This window comes from Myodes glareolus, chromosome 22, assembly GCF_982192425.1.
Source record: "Myodes glareolus chromosome 22, mMyoGla1.1, whole genome shotgun sequence".
NCBI classification, from domain to species: Eukaryota; Metazoa; Chordata; class Mammalia; order Rodentia; family Cricetidae; genus Myodes; species Myodes glareolus.
Genome location: NC_142047.1, coordinates 57,343,931 through 57,369,716, shown reverse-complemented (window position 1 = coordinate 57,369,716; position 25,786 = coordinate 57,343,931). Strand labels below are relative to the sequence as shown.

At 48.3% G+C, this 25,786-nt stretch overlaps 1 protein-coding gene across 25 annotated transcripts in view; it reads right to left on the bottom strand.

Annotated features, from left to right (window-relative positions):
• The window catches only part of Pard3 (par-3 family cell polarity regulator), a 512,103-nt gene that overhangs the window by 143,495 nt on the left and 342,822 nt on the right, over positions 1-25,786 (bottom strand). For 20 of the 25 annotated variants that reach the window (XM_087900660.1, XM_087900650.1, XM_087900645.1 and 17 more), the window contains one exon: positions 22,092-22,323. In XM_087900660.1, the coding sequence (XP_087756786.1) occupies positions 22,092-22,323 (232 nt within the window). Of the gene's footprint in view, positions 1-15,690; positions 16,030-22,091; positions 22,324-25,786 lie in introns of those variants that run through there. The other 5 variants (XM_085681949.2, XM_085681946.2, XM_048450160.3 and 2 more) reach the window with 1 other exon arrangement.

Here is a 25,786-nt window from a genome sequence, read left to right as displayed (position 1 = left end):
GTCAAGACCCCTGACTGTTCCATGTTGTGGCTTCATTTCCCAGGGTACACAACACAAGGCATTGTAACTCTGCTGCTTATGGATCCAGCTACTGGTAAAGATCCCAGCCCTGGTAGGGTTCAGGGTTGAAGTCACAAGGCGTCAGAACAAGGACAGATGTTTACTGTCCCTTTCCGTATCCCATATGCCCTGCCTATAAATAGAGTGTGAAATCAGTTCAATAAGTGTGTAAGCAGGACACTTGTGTATCGGCACACAGAGCGGAATTCCTCTCATCCTGCGCCTGTCTGTGCTGTGCGCTCTCAGATGCCAGGGTGCCTCATTAGCAATCATAAGCCAAAGGGATGCTCTGTGACCAGATAGTGCACTGCCCATGCTATCAAGAGGCCTCACCACCATTATAGCTGTCTCTGCATGGAATCACCACGTGGGTGTCCCTGTCTGAAGCCAGAGACAGCAGGTTCTTAATGAGTGTATGGTAGTCACAGGGTGTGAGCAAGTCTCAGCTTGCTGAGGGCAGCGTGTGCAGGAATCTCATAGGTAGACAGCATCTACACAGCCTCAGTGGAAACACTCAGAGTGTGGACACGGTAAGCAATTCAGGAACGACTAAGCAGGAAGGATAAGAAAATCACCCTGCATCACCCCAACTGGCCATCAGGCATCTCCCAACACGCTTGCACTCCCAACATGCTTGCACTCCCAACACGTTTGCACAAGCTTTCCATCAGGTTCTCGAGGCTTAAGTGTGAACAAAGGAAAAAGGAGGTAATGAGGAAAGGAAGGCACGCCTGCTAAGTGCTGGTCGGTGTGCCCGAGAAAGGCACACTCCAAGTACTACGTTAAAATGTCCCTGTGATGGGGACCTCTACCCTCTGACCATAGGAAGAGTTCACAAAGCAAATCCTTCCTCATTATACAACTTATAGTAAAAATACACACACACACACGCACATGTGTGTGTGTTCTGGTGGAGGTATATGGAGTCCAGAGGGCAACCTTTTGGCGTCCTTGTATGGTGATACCCATCTTGATTTTTTTTTTTTTTTAATTTAGACAGAGTCTCTCACTTAATGGATTAGGCTAAGCTGGCTGGCCAGTCAGTCCCAGAGATGTGCAAATTCTTGCCTCTGTAGTGCTGAGATTACAAGTTCAAGTGTGAGTAGCCACAAGGCTTAGTTTGTTTGTTGTGTGTTTGTTTAGTGTGGGGTTTGGGATCAAACTCAGGTCCCCAGTGCTTTAATCAACTGGGCTATCTTGCAGAGCTCAAAAATAACACGGTAGGTACGTCAGTGTTAAATATACTGTAAGATAACACGCTAGGTACGTCAGTGTTAAATATACTGTAAAATACTTACAGTACTAGAATTATGATCCTTGGGCATCCACCAAAATATACAGCTTGGGATTCCTAAACACAAAATTGTCTTCTGAGAGACAGCCTTGGGAAGCAGCAAGAGTGATTCACACGAAACTGTGGGGCAAACACCTGAGCATCAGCGGTGTAATTACAACCCTCTCCAGACCAACGGGACAGCTGGGTGACTTTAGGGTCTCTGATGTACCCGGGGGGGGGGGGTGAGGGGGTTGGTAGCACATTCAGCAGGACTTACTAGATTTCAGTAGCTCTGCTTCTCCGTGCTGCCATCCAAACACCAGAGAGTGACATTCACCACTAACAGAACAGAGCCAGGGTTCTGGAATCACTTTCTGTGTCAGACAAACAGGGTCAAGCTGTGCCAGCATTTACAAACTGTAAGGACATAGATTCAAAGGACTCTGGTAAATCCTTGATCTTCACCCCACGCCCCCCAAAAGGCCCCTTCTCTGGACCTAAAACGGAAACAGGAAGCCACTTCCCGGAAAGAAGGTTTGCTCGAGAGCTGATGGCTGTCCACAGTTGGAAGATAAGATCTAGCATGCTGGAGCACAGCAACGCGAAGCACGCCTCAGCCTGCCGGAACGAGAATGCCGTCATGCCTCCCGAAGACGCCAGGGTCAGCAGAGAAAACATTGGCACACTGTGATTGGGAGCTCTGTGTCACACCGGAGAATCATAGGTTACCTCTGTGACACACGCACTGCTCAAGAGTGTGCTATTCAACAGTGGTGGCTAGAGCAGGGAAGGCGGCTCAGTGGGCAGAGTGCCTGCCTACCATGCAGGAACTCCTGGGTTCAATACCAGCACTGCTTAAACTGGGCATGGTGGCTCACACCTGCGATCTCAGCACGTGGAAGGTGGAGAAAGATGCGGCAGAAGTTCAAGGTCATCCCTGGCTAAACAGCAAGTTTAAGGCTAGGCTAGGCTACATAGTAGCCTGTCTCAAAAGGGGGACTGGTGGTGGTTAGCAAATATTCAAAGCCGTCTAAAGGATGTAGCACTCTGCTGACTGAAATAATCACTTAGACAGCACACATTGTTTCTCATAAGCTTAGACACCTCTGCTTCCATTGGCAGGAGCCACTCTCTACCTGGAAGACCACCCAAACCCCTACGTGGTGAACAGAAGGCTCTCCCTCTACCATTTGTGGTCTAGGCAAACTGCAATCTCATGGCCTCTGGTCTTTGTGCCAGCCTGGAGTAGATGGCAGCCCAGTACCACAGCAGATACAGTGTTGAGTCCTTGAGGCCACTTGGCTCTAAAAACTGGGCTAGAGAGGCAGGGTCCACGCAGATACCATAAACTGTTGGTCCAATCCTCACTACCTTCCTCCTTCTAGCAGAGTCTGAATCTCCTTGGGTGAGGAAATACATCAGACAGAACTACACTTCGGTCTAGCAACACAGGACTGTCATCAAGTCAAACTGCCACCACCATCCTTGGGAGTTCAACAGATCTGATCACCAGACATCATCCCAGCTACTCTCGTAGGAAGTGGGTAGGAAGGGTCATGGCATGCCTGAGCACCTAGCCTCTCTCCCAGTCAGCAATTCTGCCCTAACTGTGCACGCTCTTAGGGTCTCAGGAAGATGTACACAGGTGGGGAAGGACTAAGGAGAAGCTGTTCAACTATAGGAAAGTCATCAACCCTGCTGAGTAAAAATGCTCTCCAGGAACCTTTTGGGGAGCAGAGAGCACTGGACTCCCCTGTGAGTGACCCCTCATTTATGCTCTGCAAGTGCTCCATAAGCTCAATGGAGCTCCAGGGTGAACTCTGGTGGCATTGAACCTTGGTCTGTTGTGGGGACCTTAGGAAGGAGGGAGACATTTATATCTCCCCAAGGAAAGAATTTTAGCAATAATTTCCCAGAATTCCCTGAAAACAAGTATAAGGAATAGATAAAAGCCAGCAGAAGCACGGGCTCTGGGGCTGGAGAGATGGCTCAGTGGCCATCTCTTGTTACAGAAGCATGAAGAGCAGTTTGGATCCTCAAGACCTATGTCTATACCTGCAGTGCACACCCTGTAATCCTGGCACATGAGAAGTGGGGACAGCAGGGTCCCTGGGATTTGAGGCCAGACATCTTAGCTAAATCTGTGCACTTAAACCCAGAAGATTTCCATCTCAAAACATGAAAGTGGAGAGCCATTGAAGTAAATACCTGATGTCAGCTTCTGGGCTCCACAATGTGCACAACTGCTCGCAAACACATGCACACGTGTGCTACATGCGCACCCATAAAATGCAAAAGAAAGGAAAGCATGAGCTCTGGAGCCAGAGGCCTGGGTCTCCCCTCCTGGCTTGCTCTGTGCTATGCAGTCGTGTGACTACAGGGAGCTGGTCAACCACTGCCGGGATGCAAATGTCAGGGCTACAAGAAATGACCATCACGATAAGCACTCGGTAAATATTAACTATTTATATCATGGCTATTTTTAATTTCTATTTCATAGAAATGATTGAGACTGAACAGCCTTAGGAAGCTGACTGAGCTTCCTGCCCTCCCTTCTTCTTCCTGACGAGAAGGCTGAGGAGATGGGTAGAGCTGTAACAGTGGGAGGACACGGAGGACACACAGGACACGGAGGACACACAGGACACGGAGGACACACAGGACACGGAGGACACACAGGACACGGAGGACACAGAGGGCAGGGAGGGCACGAAGAACACGGAGGACACGAAGAACACGGAGGATACACAGAACACAGTGGGCAGGGAGGACACGGAGAACACGGAGGACACACAGGACATGGAGGACACAGGGCAGGGAGGACACGGAGGACACAGAGGGCAGGGAGGACACGGAGAACACGGAGGACACACAGGACATGGAGGACACAGGGCAGGGAGGACACGGAGGACACAGAGGGCAGGGAGGACATGGAGGACACAGAGGGCAGGGAGGACACGGAGAACACGGAGGACACAGAGGACACAGGACATGGAGAACACGGAGGACACACAGGACATGGAGGACACAGAGGGCAGGGAGGACACAGAGAACACGGAGGACACACAAGACATGGAAGACACACAGGACAGGGAGGACACGGAGGACACAGAGGGCAGGGAGGACACGGAAAACACGGAGGACACAGAGGACACAGAGGATACAGGACACGGAGAACACGGAGGACACACAGGACATGGAGGACACGGAAGACACGAAGGACACAAGCATATGCACAGACATCCATGTACTACAGCAGCATCCAGAGCAGCGGGGTGGAACGTGAACACAAGCTCTAGAATATACTGAGACTTGAAAGGAGCGAGATTCTGACACACAGTAAATAGCGACACGATCCTGGGGACATCATACCACGTGACATAACCAGGGGAAAGAGAGAAAAGCTGGATGATGTCCTTTCTGTGAGGGACTTCGAGGGTCAGATTCACAGAGAGGGTGGGAGAGGAGAGAGCTCAGGAGCCACGGTTTAACAGGTTTAGAATGCCAATTGTGCACAAAGATGGAACTCTGGGGATGGAAGCTGTGTGGTGTACACCGTACACCAAACGATCATGCTAGTAAACATTACACTCTCTCTATACTTCTGTACGATTTAAAAACAACAGGATACGGGCAGGGAAAGCAGCTCAGTTGGTAGAGAGCTTGCCTAGTGGGCACAAAGACCAGTTTCATACCCAGCACCGCATAGAACCAGGCAGAGGTTATGGGGTGCAAACCCATAATCCCAGCACTTGAGAAGTGGAAGCAGGGGGATCAGAAGCTCAAGGTTGTCATGAGCTACATAGCAAATCCTAGGCTACTCTGCACTATAAGAGACCCCGTCTTTAAAAAAAAAATCAAATAACAACATCAATAACAAAATTAGTGTAATAAAATATGTATTGGAAATGACGCCATAAAAAGGGGGCCGGACCACCAACCTCTCAGCTGGGCTTGTTCGGGTCTGGGCCACAGTCACAGAAATACTGTCCTGAAGACAGAAGATGAGGCATGCTGCTTCACACGCACACTCTGCCTCAGGGGACAGCTCTTCTCTGCAACCTCTCTGCACGCATGCCATCTCCAGGGCACACCGCCTGCAGGTGGCACCCACAGTTCTCGACAACCAATCTCTCCCTAAAACGTCCAGGCTGCCATGGGCTGACAAAGGCTTTTAGTATAACACTCAGAAACGCTTTTTATTTTCTCCTCGTTGCTTCTGCTGTGGTCTGGGTCTTCTCTGGGTGGCGAGGGCGAGGGGAGACACCCATCCTCCTAGGACACCGCTGTGCTTTCTCCACAGTTATTTGTGGTCCATCACCCATGTCGCTGGAAGGACGGAGACGCTGCTCAGAGAAGAAAGTCCTTTCCATTTCTCTCGTACTCCACGGAAACAGGGTGGAAATGCTGCTTATACACGCATGACTTCTTACAGAACTAACAGAATGTGGGGCTGCGGGGCTGGAGAGATGGCTTGCTGCCTGGGACCACGCGCCACTCTTCCAGAAGACCCGAGTTCAGGTCTCACCAGATCACAAGCACCTGTAATTCCAGCTCCCGGGGATGGGACCCTTTTTCACTTGGCATACATTTCCCTACATACACAAATAAAAATAATAAAATCTTAAAATGCGATCTAAAATAAAGAATTATAAAAAAGTTTCCTCTCACAGTAAAAATTACAGCTAAAAGTGGTTTCTCGAGTCTAAATATCAGAGGTCTACATAGGAAGGAAAAGAAGAGGACTCTGGGAATAAAAGATATTGAGATCACAGGTGAGGCCACAGTAGATGGCCGTATGTTATAAAAGGAAGTTTCATACAAATAAACTCATATAAGTGGACTGGAGATATAGCTCCGTGGATAGAACGCCTGCCTTGCTTGTACAAAGCCTGGGGTTTGATCTCAACCACTGCCAAAGAAAAAGAGGGAGAGAAGAAAAGAGACAGGTAGAAAGGGCAAGGGGGGGGGGAAGGAGATGAGGGGGATGGGAGAGACAGAATAAATTAAATAAACAAATAGATAGATAAATAAATAAATAAAGCTGGTGTTTTGATGAAGCAAGCTATTTGCTTGACCTAGTACCTTTCTCAGTGTGTAAATATGAAGAAGTTCAGAGGCAAGCATGGATTTTGACTCTCATCCCACAAGACCTCTGGGAAGGCTGTGGACGGATGATACTGGCTCCCAACACGTGCTAAGACGAAACCCAGTAAGCTTGTGAAAACTCCTCTCTCAGCTCCCCTAAGACACAAACCACTGACAAGATGTGCCTTAATTCACCGTTCCTACAAGTCGTACTTTGGGAGTTACTTCACTAAAAACAGGCGCCGCACAACCCAAAGCCCATAACCTGACTCCAGCTGCTACTCCCGGGATGACGGGCACAAGATCCCGTCTCACAAACAAAACAGCATCGGTGGCCGGCATCTGCCTAACCTCCGATCAGAAACAGGAACTGGCTTCTGATTCAGAACACGTGTGGCAGGAATCACGTGTGGCTGTTTGCTTCACGACCGAGATTGGTGTGAAGAGCGAACTACCGTGGTGGGATTCCACCGAACGCTCTCCCTTCTCCGACGGCTGCATATCTAGCATGACCAGAGAGCGTCAAAGCGGACTGTGTATGATGCTTGGGGAAAGTGACCTTGGCAGTTGTGTGTGTCACAAGGACAAGAGGCGGCACAGGTGAGCGTATTCATTACCAAGGATGGAGATTAAAAAAAAAAAAAAACCAAAACGGAATCCCAATGAGGCAAAACAGTCTATTCAGTTCTTCCGTCATTTTCTGAAATTTGACAGACTTGCTAGTCCAGGCTAGACCATTCTATTCTCACTTCCTGGGACAGAGTCCATGCTGTCGTTTCAGACAGTCCCACTGGGGTGGGGCTTGCTCCACGAAGCCAGCAGCTGGCACGGACAGGTAGCTGCTGCCCTCAATCCCTGAAGCCTAAAACTGTGCCTAGGACAGAGCTGGCCCTGTTCTAAATGTCGCTGAAAGTGTGAAATCGGCGGTTGTGTCTCATGATTATTTAAGGACATGGATGTTAGGGGGGAGATTTGGGGAGCCACATTCGCCTGCTCCCCACGAGAACCCCTTCCCACCTGATGACGATAAAAGGCTCAGAATTTTCCAGTGACATTTTATGTGGATTCAGCTTTGTACTGTGCTGATTTCGAAGTCATCCTAACAGCATGGCTGGCAGGGGGCGGTGGGAGAGGAGCTTGGACGTGGGGAGAGGGATGGAAGGCATTCCCCTTAGCAGCAGCCTCCTGCCTGGGGCACTGAGATCCTGTGGCAGGAACGTGCACACAGTGCTGGGTCAGGCAGCACCAACTTCCTTCACTGGGAATGAGCTAGAGCAGGGAGTGACCAACCACAGAAGAGCAGTAAAAGTTAATCCTCAACAGGCACTCTTCAGGAGTGCTGACCAGCAGTGCTGGCCAATGGTTCCTGCTCATTTGCAAGCCCACACCCCCAGGGAAGCCGGTGCCTAACCAAGCCTAGCCAGTGAGGCCAGCACACAGTGGCAGCTCTACATCGCCATTACACTCCAAGGGGCATCCAGGAGCTGCTGCGACGTTCTGGGGAACCTCCAGGGGTCGGGACATGCCTCTGCAGGTGAAGGGCTTCCCAAGCAGGAACAAAGCCCCGGGGCTGATGCTCAGCACTGAACAGTACCAGGAGTGTTGGCTGGTACACACCCAGAATCCCAGGACTGTGGAGGCACCGGCTCAGACCTTCCAAGTCCGAGGCTACATAAAGAGTTTGAAGCTAGCTGGGCTCCAGGAGCCCTGCCTCGAAATAACAACACCCCCCCCAAAAAAAAAAAAAACATGAACAAAAACCGAGCAGGAGAACTCAGTTCTCTCGGCACCCATGGCAGGTTTGCTTGTAAGCAGCTGTGTCAGAATCCATGCTCCGAAAGACACAGATGACGTCATCTTTGTGGTCCAGTGGCAGAGTGCATGCCTACCAGGTGCAAGGCCATCCCAGAACTGAGCCTAAACCTCTTTTTCCTTCCCTTTTGAGGAAAAAAAAATGTGAAATTCTTGAGGTTTCAAAGCTCACCTTGAGATGTGGGTCATATCAGTGAGCGAGGAGAAGGGCTAGGAGCTGCGGCATAAAGAGACAGTGGTTGGAGACAGAACCTCACACACGCTGGGAAAAGTGCTCCAGCCCCGAGCCAGAGTCCTGGACCCTGAAGGCCAGGATGGAAGATCCCAGAGAGAACCAAGGCGGAAGATGAGTTGCTGAGCCCAGCACCTTGTTCAGGGGCAGAGCCAGAGAGGAGCACCCTGGTCTCCTGCACCGTCAGCACCAGCTGGGCAGACACGGAGATAGCAGCCAGGGTAGAATTAGCCCTGGAGGGAGGCGTACAGACAGGTTGTGAGGAGGCCGGGATGACGGCACACACTTGCTTTAATAGCAGAGTTAAGACCGGGCAGAGGTGGAGCGTGGTCTGAGGTACAGGCAGGTGCATGCAGGGAGTACGAGGAAATACCAGGCAGAGGCAGAAGCGTGACGGGGAGTCAGAGCACTGAGGGACAGCCTTGAAGAGTGGCAGGGGAAGGAGCAAGCTGGCTCAGCTTGCCTTTCGTGCTGGCCAAGGGACTCTGCCATCACATGAAGTGCAGTCACTTAGGAGAGGAGGTATGTCCAGGTGGCGATGTTTGATTCAGTGACAGAACCCATAAGGTTAACTGTGGAGGATGGGCTGGGGAAATGTAGCCAAACCGTGGAGTGCTTGCCTGACGAGTGGAAAGCCTTGGACCCTATCCCAGGGAACGCTACAAAGGAAACGGAGGGAGCGGGGAAGAAAGGGATTCGGGAGTAATCAAAGAACCAGGGAGGCACCGAAAGAACAGTACAGAAATTAGGCAGAGACAGAAACTCAACTGTCAGGACCAAAGGGCACAAACTTCTGTATCTCAGAGCTAACAACAGGGGTGTGTGCTTCTGGCAGCACATACAATAGCAGTGTAGCACTGGGGTAGATTTCCTAACAGTTGGGGCCCAAGCACAGATTCCCAAAGGAGACAAAAAGGCTGGCCAGCTTGGCACCTGGCTTAGCTCCAGGGCAGAATGTCGGATTTCAGTGAGGCATTCACGGTGTGAGCAGGTAAGTTAGGTCACTTCGTTGATCCTGGGTGTTGTTAGTCTCTCTGGCCATAAAACACAGCTAAAAATAGCACCTTCTAGGGTTATGGTGAGGATTAAGCGGGTTAGGGAAAGCAATGTTCTCAGCAGATGTCCACCAGCTTCAGCATGCAGCGCTGACTGACGGGTAAATGCCAGCTGCAGCAGGCTGTGAGAGGAACACGTTTCCCATAAAGAACTCATGGCCTGCATTTCCACAAGGCCAGAAATGGGGGTCCTCAAGAGAGGATGATAAGAAATAGTACCATGATGAGTGGATACGGCTAGGAAGGGTATCTACAGTCAACGCGGCTCAGCTCAACCTTTTGCTGCTAGGCAGACCCAGACTATGAAAGTGTTTTCTCAACCTTCTGTTGCTATGTAGACCCAGACTATGAAATTGTCTTTCTTAGGATAAGGTCTCTGAGGTGGTTCATGTAGCATAAGGTGATTCCGAACTTCTGAGCCTTCTGCCTCCAGCCCCTTGCAAGTGTACCATCACGCTGAATCTACGCAGCGTGGGCCCATTGAGCCACATCCCGGGGTCCCCTTTGCTTTCCTTTTCCAGCTGAAGATTGTTCCATAAGGAGACAGAGTGCCTGGGGGTGGGGAGTGTTAATTACAATATAAGTATTATAAATATTATGGGAAGAGAGACTAAGGAGGTGTGGCTGTCATCACCCTGTCAAACCACACCTCATTTAGGAGTGCCAGAAGATGCTGGGCTGCAGGAGGGGGCTAGGTCCCAGCTGAGTGCACAGAGCAGCAGTGTGACTCTTCCAGGTCTACAGGAAAACGAGACAGCTCCAGAGCACCCCCTGTTGCCGAGCCACACACACCTGCGTGTGTGAACCACCATGCAGAGGAAGACAGTCCTGATGCCAACATATTCCTCAAGGGCTGCTCATACACTTTGAGGAAGGGTATTTGGCTTCTTTAAGGGAAGAATCCTACTCCATCTCCTGAATTCTGATGCTTTGAGTCTTAGAAAGACCCTCACATGGCGAATGTAGCACTAACACCATGCTTGAATTCATCAACTCTACAGCATACGACCCTCAGACCTGGGGAGCTGCGAACAGCCCAACAGGAAGGACCATGCCTGGGATACACTGTGTAAAGGCTGCTGTGCGGGAGAACATGTATATCATTAGGGTTACCGACAGCAGGGAAAACATGTGCTAGGCTTACAGAGCATGGGAAGAACACCCTGTATGACATTGTCTCGGGGCCAGGTAGGTAAGGACATGGCATCCTCTTTTCAAGTGGGGCAGCAGCATTGATGCAAAGTGCACAGCTTCTTCAGACGGCCAGGAGTGCCCCTCTTGCCCTGGCTACTGCTGACTAAACAGGCCACATTTGCTCAATGCTTGCTACCACTGCCTGGATTTAAAAGAAGCCCACCTACCGTGTGCTGAGGGAACAGGTTGGCGGTATCTAGGAAGTTGCTAGGAAACACTGGCCACGGAAAGGAAGGCATGGTAGAGAGAATTCTGGGAAGCCAGCCAAAAGGAGGGTCTCTCAAGGCCATCACTGTGTGGGCAAGGACCAGCTCAGGAATGCAGGAGGGAGAGCCAGCCCTCTCGTCTGTGACGGGCACTGGGATTCTGATGCCCGTGACTCTGCCATTCTGCCAGGTCATGGTTCTGTAGCGATCCTGCTCAGAAGGTTACCCTTTATGGCGCAGGGTGTAAAAGTCCACTTAGAGTTAATGGCCCGGGAACCAGGGCTATGTTTACCCTGGCTTCTGGGCCAATGTTTGATGGCTCCACCGAGGTGATGTTATGGCCTGGCACTCCCAACAGTCCCAGAGAGCCAGGGGGAGCTGCCCTGGAGGCTGTGGAAGAGGCCTTAGGGGAGAGATGGAAGTCAAGGGACAGCTTATTCACACTTGGCTTCCATTAAGAACTTCTGGGTGCTGACTGGGCACCAGCCTGCCCAGGATACAGGGGCAAAGAAGCTAACATCCCCTGCCGTTGTCAGGTTGAACCCGAGGAAGTAGATCATGACGGATAACAACCAGTGGAAAGGAGAGAAGTCCCGTTATAACAAGAAGTGTGGCAGGAAGTGCCAGAGAGCAGAGGGCAGCTTGCAGCTTGGACCCACCACCCTGAGAAGCAAAAATACCACAGATTCAAGAACAAAGCCAGAGAGAGAGAGAGAGAGAGAGAGAGAGAGAGAGAGAGAGAGAGAGAACGTACAGGTTTTAGTGGCTAGGTGATGTCAGAGAAGAGGAAGCCAGCAACAGATGGCAGGCAGGAAGGACCCCAGTATCACAGGCAATGCCTCTGGCGACAGTGACTGAGATTTTCACGTGGAATTAGGTGATGTGGAAATCTATGGGGGTGGTGCTGAACAGAGGAGGACACACGACAGCTCAGGCCTCCAGTGCAAGGACACGCAGGGCAGCTGCTGCACATGCCAGCAAGGGCACTGGCTGCAAGCAGAGCCAAAAGGTCCCACATATACAGGTCCCCTACTTCCACTCTCCAGTCAGCTCCAAAGGTTTTCCCACAGACCCCTCCCAGGCTCCATTTCTGACGCTGGCCATTAGCAGGCTGCCTTCCGTGGCCATTGTGGAACCCATACAGGCAATGCATTGCCAGGGCAATAGATAGGGAGCTGGAACAGACCAAATGGGCCTCTGCATATTCACAAGTCAAGTGTTTGATGTCAAGGACTGTTCTAAGCGGCTGGAGCTAGTCAAGTGAAGAAGAGAGTCACAATGGGGAAAGGGGGACACACAGTTTTGGGTGCAAACAGGGGACTTTGCCGCTATCAGCCCATACCAAATAAGAATGTCAAAGAGGGCACTGCCCAACCAGAACTCAAAGGCGATGCTCCAGCTAGAGGTACAAGCTTGGGAGTCTTTTGCCCAGCCTGAGAACCCAAAGGCTCTGTTCCAGAAATTCCAGCTCTCTGTGCCCCTGAAAAAAAGGAAGAAAAGAGTATAGAGAAGGGGAGAAAGGACGGGTCCGGCAGAAGCCCAGGACTAGAGGACATGGGATTAGGAAGAAAAGCGAGCAGAGTGGGCAGAACGCAGGTGGGACAGCACAGCTGGGAAGGGTGAGAGCGGAGTGGAGACTGCTGGCGGGTTGTGCAGAGCAGCGTCAGACAGAGACGTAGTGAAAAGGTCCAAAGGAGGATGGGAGGGTCACAGAATGTGGCTTATTCGGGAGAATGTTTGACTGACATCACAAGGTTGTAGGCTTCATCCCCAGCACCACATAAAGGGGGAGTAGTGGCACACACCTGCCATCCCAGCACTCAAGAGGTGCAGGCAGGAGGTTCAGAAATCCCAGGCCATTCTTAGCTGCACAGGGAGTTGGAGTCTAGCCTGGGCTACATAAGACTGGGAGAAGTGTGTGGGGAAAATGGAGACAGCATGGTTTGCTGTGAAGAGAAACAAGGAGTTGGATGGGGATGGGTATAGTTAAGGGATTTTTCTCCAGGACAAGAGTGGTAGAATGTGGGACAGTGCGGGTGCAGAATGCAGGACAGTGCGGGTGCAGAATGCAGGACAGTGCGGGTGTAGAATGCAGGACAGTGCGGGTGTAGAATGCAGGGCAGTGCAGGTGTAGAATGCAGGACAGTGCAGGTGTAGAATGCAGGACAATGCAGGTGTAGAATGCAGGACAGTGTGGGTGTAGAATGCAGGACAGTGCGGGTGCAGAATACAGGACAGTGAGGGTGTAGAATGCAGGGCAGTGCGGGTGTAGAATGCAGGACAATGCAGGTGTAGAACACAGGACAATGCAGGACAGCGCGGGTGCAGAATGCAGCACAATGCAGGTGCAGAATGCAGGACTATGCAGGACAGTGTCGGTGGTGAGGCAAGAAAGATGCAGGGCAAAGGAGAAAGAGCCGTTAGCACCGGAGCCCAGAGCAGGCTAACAAGGAAGAGGCCAGCTCCAGGATTTTCACCACCACTGAATGCATGGGTGGTTATAGGACCCTAGAGCAAGACAAAAGGAAGAGCAGTCTCGGGGGTATTTAACCATGATGGGAAATTCAACCTTTGGTTTTTAAAGGGGATATTATTAAACGCACATCAGAAGAAAGCCATACGCTGCTCAGTTGTGCAGGACATCGGGCTTCTAGATGCTTCCTTAAAAGTACTCTGAGAGGACAAAACAATTACTCTATGTAATAATTTGTGGCTTGGAGAAAACACATTTGGGAATAAAGTCTGCTTGATCCATCACATTAAATGGTAAAGCTGAGGGCCTCCAATGGCACGGATAAAAGCACACACGGATGCGAACGCACAAAGCCTGTCTCCAGCACATCCTTCAGTGGTGTGATAGCGTTTATTTACCCCGCGTTATGAGAAAGTGAATAGTCACTAGCCCTCAATTTTCACGTCAACTGAAGGGAAAAGATTCCATTTTCTATAGAGTCTAGGACTGAAATTGACTTAGCATCTCAGAACTGTCAAAAAATTCCTTTTACAGAAAGGTTTCCTGTCTAGAGACCACAAAGCAGGTGCCACCCTCCTGAGGCGGACACTGCATTCACACTGTAGGTCTGCAGAGGACCGCAGCTGCCATTTAAATGTTCTGATAAGGAGACGGACACCTGGGAAACAAGGATCGGCGCCCTGGACTCACCGTCGCTAACAGGTCAATCTAACACTCACTTTCCGGGGATAGGAAACGGGAAACCCTGTTCTGATTTGCATTAAAAGCACCACATTCTAAGTCCTTGGGGCTTACAGACTCAGAACTTAGCTCAAGAAAACCTCCCCAGTTCGAACAATTATAAAACAAGGTTATTCGCTGTTGCGGAGACAATAAAAACAAACAAAAATACAATGAAAAACGTCTATGTTCCAGTTCTTTCCATTTCAACGCGCCACTCCTTGTTTTGTTACAGGGATGGTTTTGTGAATGTATTTTCTGTTCTATTTATTTCTTTTATCTTTTGGAGACAGAGGTTCACGTATCCCAGGCTGGTTTTGAGCTCACTATGTAGGCAAGGCTGACCTTAAACGTCTACCCTTTACTGCCTCTAACTCCTAAGTTCTGAAATTACAGGTGTATAGCACCATGCCAGGTTTATGAGGTGCTGGGGATTGAACCCAGGGCTTTGTGCATGCTAGGCAGACACTCTACCCACTGAGCTAGCCCAGCCCTGCAGGAACGTGTTTGAACTGAAGTCCTGAAATCCTTAGAGGAATACTCTGGCCACCATCTAATTTCACCAAGGTGAACCTGGCCCCGTTAATCCATGCAGCGATTGGGTCTGGGCCCTAAAAGTCCAGGCCTTGCTGGTTTTACAAAGGTGAAATATCTGCACTAGCTGCTCTTTAAGGTCCAGGTGAGGGTCTTCCTGGGTGAGTTGGGGGCTTTACTCATCCACAGAAGCAAAGCAGCATCAAGACTTCACCCACCCACACTGACTCCAGGACAGCCTTTACTGAAGGCTGTCATGTTCACGTCTGATGAAGACACAGAGGTCTCACATCCTCAGGAGACAGAAGCTAGAGTCTGTATCTGAGAGTTCTAGGGTGAACGGAAACTCAAACCTTTCTACAGGGCAGCCAGGCTCATGCTAAACAGGAGACAGTTGGGCTCCCCCACATGGGCAGAGGCTGAGGCCAGGTGGCTCTTCCTAGAAGCATTCCTTACTCAGTATGCCCTTCTCAACCCCATGTGTGGACAAGTGGGTCTCCTTAGAAGCACTGAGGGAAACCGCCAATACTGCCACCCTAAAAACCCTTTCATTAACTGCTTTGCTTCTCTGGAGCCTCTAACGAACTAAGGGACTGACCCGTGGCAAGAGGTCCCTTCCGTCCCAATCATTTGGTTACTGATCTTTGCACTTTTCTTTCATCCCCAGTGGGGAGGTGACTGCCACTCACACCCCTCAATCCAGTCCTGCTCCCCAAAACAGGGTCCCCCTTGTTGCCACGCTATGTGGGAGACCAGTCATCTCAGATGCAGTGATCTACCATCCAACTGGTACCCACTTCTGAGGTCTAAAGACACAGGACTATCTGCGTCCACTGAGAAAAGTGGATAATTTAAAAATGAAACAAAACAAAATAACCTGAGAGGTGGGGAAAAAAAAACCCACATCCCTGTCTTTTGAAACAGCAATTTAAACCCCCAAGCATGAAATCATTATCAAAAGATTCAAATTGACTGTAATAGAAATCACTAAATCATCCAAATGGATGGCATAAACAAAACTCATCAACAGCCGCTAAGAATTCATTGAAAGTAAATTTATTATTTGGATTTTTAAAAAACTTCTTTGAGACACGTTTCATGTATCCCAGGCTGGCCTCGAATTCACTATGAAGTGGAGGACGACCTTGAACTTCTGATCCTCCTGCCTCCACGTCCCAGGTGCTGGGAGGACAGGCATGCACCGCCACACCCAGGCTTTTGGGTGCTGGGTATCGAGGCCAGGGCTTTGTACAGTCAGGGCAGGCACTCTAGACTGAGCCGCAGCCCAGCCACCAAGTTTTTAAGAATGATTTGTGCTGCTCAAGACAGTTTGAGTCTGGCATCCTGCTCATCTCTTCTCCGGCTTCAGTTTGGCCAGGCTGGGTGAGAAACACGTACAGACAAGGTTAGTAAATAAGTTAGTGAGGAGCCTCCACATGCACTTGCCATTCCCTGAGAAACCCGACGTGGCTGTCAACGCCACACCAGTGAGGTCTGAGGTTTGCTCTTGGGATCCTAAGTGATGACTTCCTAGGAGCCAGCTCTAGCAGTGGATCTGATGTTACCTGAACAACTCAAACCTGGTCCCCTATGCTGTCTTCCAGATTCAAGCCAAGCGATGTGACACGTTATGTGTGGTTGTTGTAACTGGAATTAGAGGATTTGGTTTTAGTAAAATTGCGGCCTTAGTGAGATGGCTCAGTGAGCAAAAGTGCTTGCTACTGCCAATTTTAATGACCTAAATTACATCCCTAGGACTCACATGGAGAAAACTGACTCTCACAGGTAGTCCTCTGACCTCCACATATGTGACACTGAATGCATGCATGCAAACATGTGCACAGATGAGAGAAATAAATGTTTAAAAACTTTAAAGAAACATTGAAGCATTGTTCTTGCTTCCCACAAGGAAAGGTGTTCACTGTCAAAAACGTCACTTGCCATCCTAGTATCCAAGAGGCAGAAATAGGAAGCTGAGGAGGTTTGAAAGGTTCAAGTCCAACCTGGATATCAAGGCAACAGGTTGCTTACAAAGCAAACAAGGGTCCAGGAACATGGGTCGGTGGATAACGTGCTTTCCACGTAAGCTCAGCACCCATGTAAAAAGCTGGGCGTAGCTACACAAGCCAATAATCCCAGTGCTAAAGAAGGAAAGAAATAAGGATCTCAGGGCTTCACTTGCCAATCAGTCTGTTTAAAACAACAAGTTCCTGGTCCCAGTAAGAGACCCTGTCTCAATATGGATATTGAGGAAATAGTGTAGCAAAGCTATTGAGGAAGCTACGCAACGCCGACCTTTTCATTCTGTATGCACACACAAAGGGAACCCCCATTCTCTCTCTCTCTCTCTCTCTCTCTCTCTCTCTCTCTCACACACACACACACACACACACACACACACACACACACACACACACACCACAAGCATATAACCACCAAAGCCTTCCTGCATGCCCATGCAAAACAAATAAACAAACAACACAAAAAGTAATAACACGGAGACATGTATAGTCAGGTCGTTCCCAAGAACCTTCCATTGGGGAGAGCTACAGTTCTCCACAGGCAAATAATAACAGATCCAATTTTCCAGCAAAGCATATCAAACTGATGAAAAAAAGGGCAACACATCCCTTAATTATTAATATCTGTAAGACAGGATTTCAGTAGCTAGATGCTAATATTTTTGTCAAGGTGGAGACCAAGGTCAAAACAAGGTTCAAAATAATGCTGCTGCCGCCCCTGCATGTGCCCGAGCACCCACCGGACAGCACCGCCTCCCTCGCTCCTTCTACAGTGAAACCCCAGGAAGCAGCAGAGTTCTCAGGAATGCTTTCAGGTCTGGAATCTGAGAGCCCAACATTCACCTCCTCTAAACCCCAAACGTGCCCTGGTTTGGGCACTTTGTCCTCAGGACAGTTGTACTCAGGCACCCCGCTTACCTGCTCAGCTACAAAGCTATCGGAATCGAGGCGGGGAGCTCCACTCATGCCAAAGGAGATGCCATGTGTACGAGAAGCTAACACAAACACGGGGCATCCCACGTCTGCTACTGGAGTCTTCTTCTATTTAAACTAGAGGTTTAAAACTAACACAAGGCCGCTAGCTGTCCTCTCTCACAAACTCCATTCCTGGCAAACTGAGGAGGGATTCATATGACTCGAGCAGCTGTTCTTGGAGCTATTTGTCAACAGTTAAAGCGAACTTGTGACCCTTCGATATAAGAAACAGGAGACCGTATGGTGAGGACATGGCAGTGGGTGATGGAGATCCACCATCCATTTTGCAAGTGGCTTCTTAAAACACAGCCCCTCCGATGTTGTTTTGCTCTAAGACAGGGTCTCTCAACAGACCCCTCCCTGAGTGTCCTGAAACTCACTATATAGATGAAACTGGCCTCAAACTCACAGAAATCTGCCTACCTCTGCCTCTCAAAGACTGGGATTAAAAGGCATATGCTACTCTGCCTGACTCACAGTCCCTAAATTTGACCCACATTATATTTACTCAAAACTGGGGCTGGAGAGATAGCTCTAGATGCACCTCTAGAGGGCCTGGGTTCGATTCCCAGCACCTACACAGCATCATACAACTGTCTACAGTTCCAGGGGATTATTTGCATCATGCATGCATGTGGTGCACATATCTGTGCATGCAGGCAAAACACCCATACACATGAAATAAATAAATCAATCTTTAAAAAAAGTTAGACAACTCAGGGTAGGAAAAATGCATATATGCATGTATATGAATATGTGTGTCCTGTGTGTGTGTGTGGCAAGGGGGGAGACAGAGAAAATGAGAATGTTTGGGCAGATGAGAGCTATGAGCCTCCTCACTGTAAAGAGAAACTCTCAGTTAAACTGAGAGCAAAAGAAGCTACATCAAGTAAAACGCTGGGCTCCTGAGCTGGGGAGACAGCTTTAGTAGGTATAGTATTTTCTGTACATGTACAAGGACCAGAGTTCAGATCCCCAGAACCCATGGAGAGTCAGGTAGAGTTGTGTGGATCCTGGTGCACACATGGCAAGATGGGAAGCAGCAATGGAGAATCCCCAGAAGCTCACGCAGCAGGTGGTTGGGCAGATGCAACTCCGAATGGCAGGAGACCCTGCTTCAGCAACAAAGTTGGGGACTGACCCTCAAGATTGCCCTCTGGCCTCCATGTGAACTCCCACCACGCCTGGACTCCCAACCTTAATGTCCCTGTCCTCTTAGCCTTTTCTTTTTGTTATGGAAACCACAAGACAGCAGAAAGAACAGTACAGAGACCTGCAGCTACACTGCGCTTTAGTCCTGCATGGGTTACCGTATTTGAGCCTCCGAACCTCTGTAGGCTTCAGAAAAAGCACACACACAAGTTCTGACCTATTCTTTAGAAGTGCCATGTACTGCTAAGGGCGTGGTATCCCTGCCTCACTCAAAGAACAAAGAGAAAGAAAGAAACTCATTTCAAGGTCTTACCACATTCAGTATGGAGTTTAAGGGGTGCAGGGCCTAGGGAATTCCACAGAACCAAAGGGCTGAGTAGTCTCCAATCCTCAATCCAACAGGCACGGAAGGCATTGAAAATGCTTGAAAACTTGGAGTTGGACAGTTGGCTCGGTGTTAACAGCACTTACTGTTCTTGCAGGGGACCTGGAGTTCAATTCCCAGTACCCACATGGTGGCTCAGAACATTCCATGATTACAGTTTTAGAGGATCCAGGAACCCTCTTCTGACCTCCATGGGTACCAGTCACACAATGCATATACATGCAGGCAAAATATAACACATACAATGAATCTTTTAAAAAAAAATCAATAAAATGTTTGAAAACTCTAATGAGGCTCCACAATTCAGAGGACACACATGTGCATGTGCACACACACACACACACAGACACACACAGCCTTTGTTATGGTTATGCAAACATAATCAAGACAGAGCTGAAGCAGTAGTCTAGCCATAGACCTCATCCATGCTCCAGGCAGAAGAGAGGCTGCGATCCTACCCAGAGACACGCTGTATTCTCCCATGTGGAGTAAGACCAGCTCTGTCTGGTGAGACCCTTGGCCTCCCTAGGGTACCCTCCCAACGTGGTTGATTAGAGGTGTGTGCTATGACTGTCCACAAGCCAGGCAGGACACTGCAGCAGCATGGAGCACGCAGCACGTAGACATGCCCACTGCTCGTCATCTCAGATGCAGGGATCTTAGTATACATTAAAATAATTAGGAAGTGATGGGCTTTGAACATGCATTACTTTTGATTTTTAAATACAATTTGCTTTTGATAATGGTTGTACTGTAGTGTTTTGCAGTTTCTGAAAGCTGGGCAATGGGGACGAACTCCATAAGCAGCTAACTACAGGTTGATGTGCCTGGGACCGACTGTCTTCCTGGCCATTCTTAAGCACGGGGAGAATATGAACTCAGTTTCACAAAACAAAAGAAAAACCCTTAGTGCCAGCATGTCGGCCTGTGAGTTTCCAAATGGGCCGACTTCTTTGTCCCAATGCTGCTCCTCCCCTCACAGAAGCTGCTCCTCGGGCTCCCATTTCCTCTACTGACCCAGGGGAGAGCCCTATCCCCGAGGCCACAAGCTGCAGACAAAGGACATTTATAATGAAGGCAGTCCTTCAAGCTGGAACTTCAGCTGTTATTTCCCATTAAGAACAGAGCCCTGGGCAGTTAAGAGCACTGGCTGCTCTTCAAGAGGTCATGAGTTCAAGTTCCAGCAACCACGCAGTGGCTCACAATCATCTCTAGTGGGATCTGATGCCCTCTTCTGGCATAAAGGTGTACATGCAGACAGAGTACTCATATACATAAAACAAACAAATCTGGGGGGGGTAGAGGGAGGGAGGGAGGGAGGTAAAGAGGGGGAGGAGGGGGCGAACCCTGGATCTACTGGGTGAATGTTGGTGATGAAGGAACATGTACAGGCTGTTGTTAGTTTTCACTGAGACTTCAGGGGAGAGCTGCAGGCTGAAGTGGTCACAGGCCTAGGGCAGGTCTCTTCCACCTCTTCCTGTTTCACTGAGCTAGACGGCTTTGCAGATTCCACAAGATGGTACTGATAGGTGGCAGCCTCATTACTGTGTATTGTGAGGGTGCCAGATCATGAGCTGCCTCTTGGCAAAAGAGGAACAAACCCCCTGCTCCCTGCGGCATCACGGGAACTGGAATCTAGTAGCAGCTAGAACGATCTCACCCTATAAATATGTATGGGCATGCAATATGCAATATAATGAAGAAAGATCATCAGGGACAAAACATAGTTAGAAAGAGCAGCATATTAACAAGAAAAACCTGCATGAAAAACTCTGGCGATGCCAAGGTTGCAGGGGTAGAAGGCAAACACGCAGTTTGCTATATATTAAAGCGGAGGCCGCTGACAGGCCAACCGGAGTCAGTGTGAGTTCTCCGCTTCCATTCCTCCCCAGGCCTGACCCATCAGACACCCAGAGAACACACCACCGTGAGGACCGCAGGTTATATCCGTAGCCTTCGGGTTGGGGCCAACCTGAGGACCATAAATCAGGAAATTCTAGGAAAACAAAGACTCATATTCGTGCTTTAAAATTAAAAACCAATTAAAGGGAAGGGACTCGCAATGCAGGACAACGATATGTTGAAAAGCCGGAAGCTGTGTACACGGGACACCTTCACTTTGAAACATGGCATTGCTGTATGTAGCACTCACCACTTCCACATTTAACATTAGATACCCGAGTCTCTGAATTCGCCTAAGATGAACATCAATGGGAACTGTGGTGTACAGCAGCAAGTTGGAAGGCGGGATATGCTAAGTAACTCTAGAGTATAATTTAGGGACAAAACCAACTGTCAAGAAACAGCCAGAGACTACATCTAATGAAATCTTTACAGACTGATGTAATAGGTATTAAATTAATCAACATAGCTTAATTGAAGCTCTATCTGTAACATTTTTTTTATTAGACTTGTTATTAATGAGCCTTTAAATGCTACAACTAACTTGAGCTCTGTGTTAAATTTAAATAATGAACCATTGTTCCCACACAAAAAGAACAAACAACACTCTAATGGGCTTTCTTTTCTCCAAGGGCCTTTTGCAGGCAGAGGGAGGAAGAGAGTCCCTGCTTCCTCGCCACCGCGGTGGGTTGGCAACATACCACAATGAAGGCGGCTAAAGGAGCTCAAAATAACCACAGTGCAATCGCTAAGGCAGGAGAATGCAGCAGCTAAGACCAGAAGGGAGATAAGAGCTTAAGTACCAGAGAGGTACTTCCCATCAACCTCAACCACCTCCAGTCACATGCCACACCGTAAGGACGTGTACCCCGAGTCGCTGGCTAGAGCAGCTGGGCCTCTGTCACTGCACATCACCTCCTGAGCAGGTATATGTTGGAACGCATCCCATTGCTGGGCAACTGAGGACTCTGCCCAGGACTGCACCGGCTAGTCTTCGAATACTTACCTGAACATGTCTCCCAAGCCTTTCAGCATTCCCTTCTTGGCTTTCAGCTTCTCCTTCTCCTTCTCCCGGTCCTTTTTCTTTTCCTTTCCCGTTTTGTCCTTTTTCCTATCCGTCTTGTCCCTCTTCTCTGGGTTCCCATTCATTTGCCTCTCCAGAGAGTAGGAAGGCTGATCACTAGATGTGGATACGGACTCCCTCCCTGACCTCGAGCTCTCTTCGGTGTCTTCTTCCACTTGAACGGGGGAAAAGAAGAGAAAGAATACAGTGAACCACAGCAACAACCTAAGGACACGCCACTCTCCTATGGTTTCTACAGCAGAAGGCACCTCCCATCGACTGGGATCACATGCAGAAGCAAAGGGACATGTGATACGGTGATTCCAGACTTCAAGTCACTCCTGAATCCTAAGGTGATTTCTTTCCAACATAGATAGATCCATGTCCTTGGTCTTACATAAAATGGAGCAGAATATGACAACTAAGTGTCCTCTAAATTCTTTGGGCTGCAAATCAGGTCAATACCCTGACCTCTCTATTGGCCACAGGACACCAGGATGTAAGTACCAAGAGCTGAGGACCACAGAGGACACCCTGTGGATTTCATCCAGTAACCTCAGATTTCTGCTATTAACTAAATCCTCGAAACACTGAGACTAGTCAGTGAAATGATGGCATGTCCAAGCAACACTGTTCTGCATCGTTTTCAAGATACCAGCTGTAGAGTGGAAGGGACAAAAAGCAAGGTGAAGAATTCTTCTTATGGGATACAGATCTTCAATAGGAGTCAGTATATTTCTGCTCTCAGAAAGTCAATCCCTAGACACAACCAAAGTCCCGACATAGGAGCTGGAGAGATGGCTGTGGGGTAAGATACTGTCCTATTCTTTCACAGGACCTGAGTTTGGATCCCAGCACCATACTGGTTGGCTCACAACCATCTGTAAATCTAGCTCCAAAGGGACCCAATGCTTCTGTTCTAGAAGGGCAGCCCCCACTTGTCCGATCCAAACACATAGGTATATTTAAATGATAACAGACAAACACCTGACCTAACTCTAGCTCCAGGGGAGCTGATGCCCTTTTCTGGATTTTGTGGGCACCTTAACTTGCACGTGCACATGGGCACAGACCTACATTCTGACACACACATAGACACAGTGTGTTTTTAAAAGCTAGGTTAGCTACATTGTAACGGTGGCTAGCCTTAGGTACACTACACCCTGTTTCAAAATAAAATGAACCAAACAGAAAGAAGTCTCAGAAAATGTGTTTCTTTTCCTCTCTGTGAAGATACAGATATTAACCAAGGGAGTCTGTCAGAAAAAGCCAGTTAGCATTTGCAAGTAGACACAGAATCTGTAGCCTTACACATTATGATGAACTAAGGCTGTGAGTTTTACAATGAGCACATAACACAGGACAAAAATCCTGGCTGCCTGCTGCCATAAAACAAACTTTGTACCCTGTAAATATGTAGTACTCTCATTGGTTAATAAAAAAGCTGACTGGCCAATAGCTGGACAGGTAGAGATTAGGCGAGAGAGCCAAACCAAGAGGACGCTGGGAATAAGAAGGGCGAAGAAAAAGGGTAGGGTCTCAGGAATCTCAAGCAAATGCAGAGAGAAGTAAGATGGATGTGCCGTGTTGAAAAAAGGTACTGCCGCTTGGCAGAGGGTAGATAAGAAACATGGGTCAATTTAAAATGTACAAGTTAGCTAATAACAAGCGTGAGCTACCAGCCAAGCATTTATAATTAACAATGAGTCTCTGAGTGGTTATTTGGGAGTGGCTGCCAGGACACGGAAAAGTCCGCCTACAAGTTGCCCTGGAGTTTACTTACTATACATACTCACGCCACTTCAGGGGAGAGCAGTCTAAGGGAATGCAGTTACAGCTTGTGGTAGAGTCCAGGGTCCTGCCTCTGGTCTCTGAACGTGGCTATGGTCTACCCACACAGGCCATTGCACTTCAACCCTTTCGGGAATGGGTGGGGTCCCAAATTTGTGATAATTGGCCAAATGACCAGCAAATAATTTTCAGGAATTTCAAAACCTACGTATTCTGGAATATTGTAACAGGCTGAATGGAAGCTAGAGGCTATTTCTGTGAGTCCTGCCTGGAAACAAACTGTGAGTGAAACTCCCATCTCATGCACAATCTTTTATCATCACACTTCTCAAATGCAATCCCTACACGCCTGTCTCCCATCCTCTTCCCTCCTGAAATAAAGATGGCAGGCAGGCAATAGCTACAAAGCGAGGCCAATGGAAATGAAAGAACCTGGCCCAATCACTGACTTCCCAAGCATGCCTGGATCCAGCATCTGAACACAATTCCTCTGCCTGCAGAAAAAAAAAATGCCTGTTCTCCTCCAACAAAGCCTCATAAAATGAGCCATAATGAAGCTATGGCATAGATACCCAGTGTACTTGAATTACCTGTCTGGTTTCAGGTATACTTCTGTGTTATCACCATTTGAACTATGTATATCATCTAATAGATTTTACGACCCTCTGTAATGTCTAAAACAAAAAAAGAACTCAACAAATGTAAATGATTTAGCCTTCCACAGCAACCATTATCATAAATCATGAATGGAATATGGTAGCAATACGGTCGGTTCTCTGCCTAATAGTTTTGGCAGGACTTCAGGGGGCATATGTCTTCTCTTGGCTCCATCACAGAATAAACATGGTGCCTTCACAACTCACTATATGCTGAAGGAATGTTTGTGCCAACTCTTTCCATACCCGGAATGATTTTCTCATGTATGTAATACAACTTATTTCCTAAATTGGATGAAACAGAGAAAGTATTAAATGATTTATTAACTCCGCTCTTGTAATCTCATTTTATGAAATGAAAACTCCTACCTCACTTTGCTGCCCCAAGCAAGCATACTGTTGAAATGATCCTCGCACATCTGAGGACTCTTTCCCCTTGTTCTAAACATTGAGATTTAGGTAATACCTCACCACAGAAAAGCTGCTGGGGGGCATGATGATCTCACCAGTGTCTCTGAATGCCAACTAATTAAAAATATTTAGCAATATGGAATTTCATATGTACAAACATAAGATGTTCTTTTATGGAGTCACATTATATACACTTAAACTCAGAACAAAAAGAGTTTCCCACTATACCCTGTTCCTATGTGGAAATGTTTAAAGAAAAAAAAAGCTCAGATAAAATTGGTTTTGTGTGTTTAACTTGTGAAAAACATATATGTGATTAAGGACACAGATGTATTAGATTGTAAGATTAAAACCTATGTCTGTGTATTTAGGACTAGCTTTATATAAAGTAAGGGTTATGAGATATTTTATTCTCTTAAGCTAAGAAAATGCAAAATAAGAAATACTCATGTGGACAATAACTCTACTGAGAAAGCACCAGTGAGCCATATATCAGCAGCAAGTGACTTGCTCCGGTCTGCTCCTATAATGAGTCTCAGTACAAAATCAATCATGAATTTATATTTAGGTAATGCACTATTTTGAATGCAGCATAAATGCTCTTGTTTTCCACTTTGATCCTGCCCATCTCCACAGACCTTTACAGACAGCCAGTACCTCCTGAACAAGCAGAAACCCCTGCTGTATTCCTCACGGTCCTGTGTCTGACAGTGCCCCTGGCACCGAACTCTCAGCCCCTTCCTCGGTGATTACTGTAAAGATGACACTTGCTCACTCCTT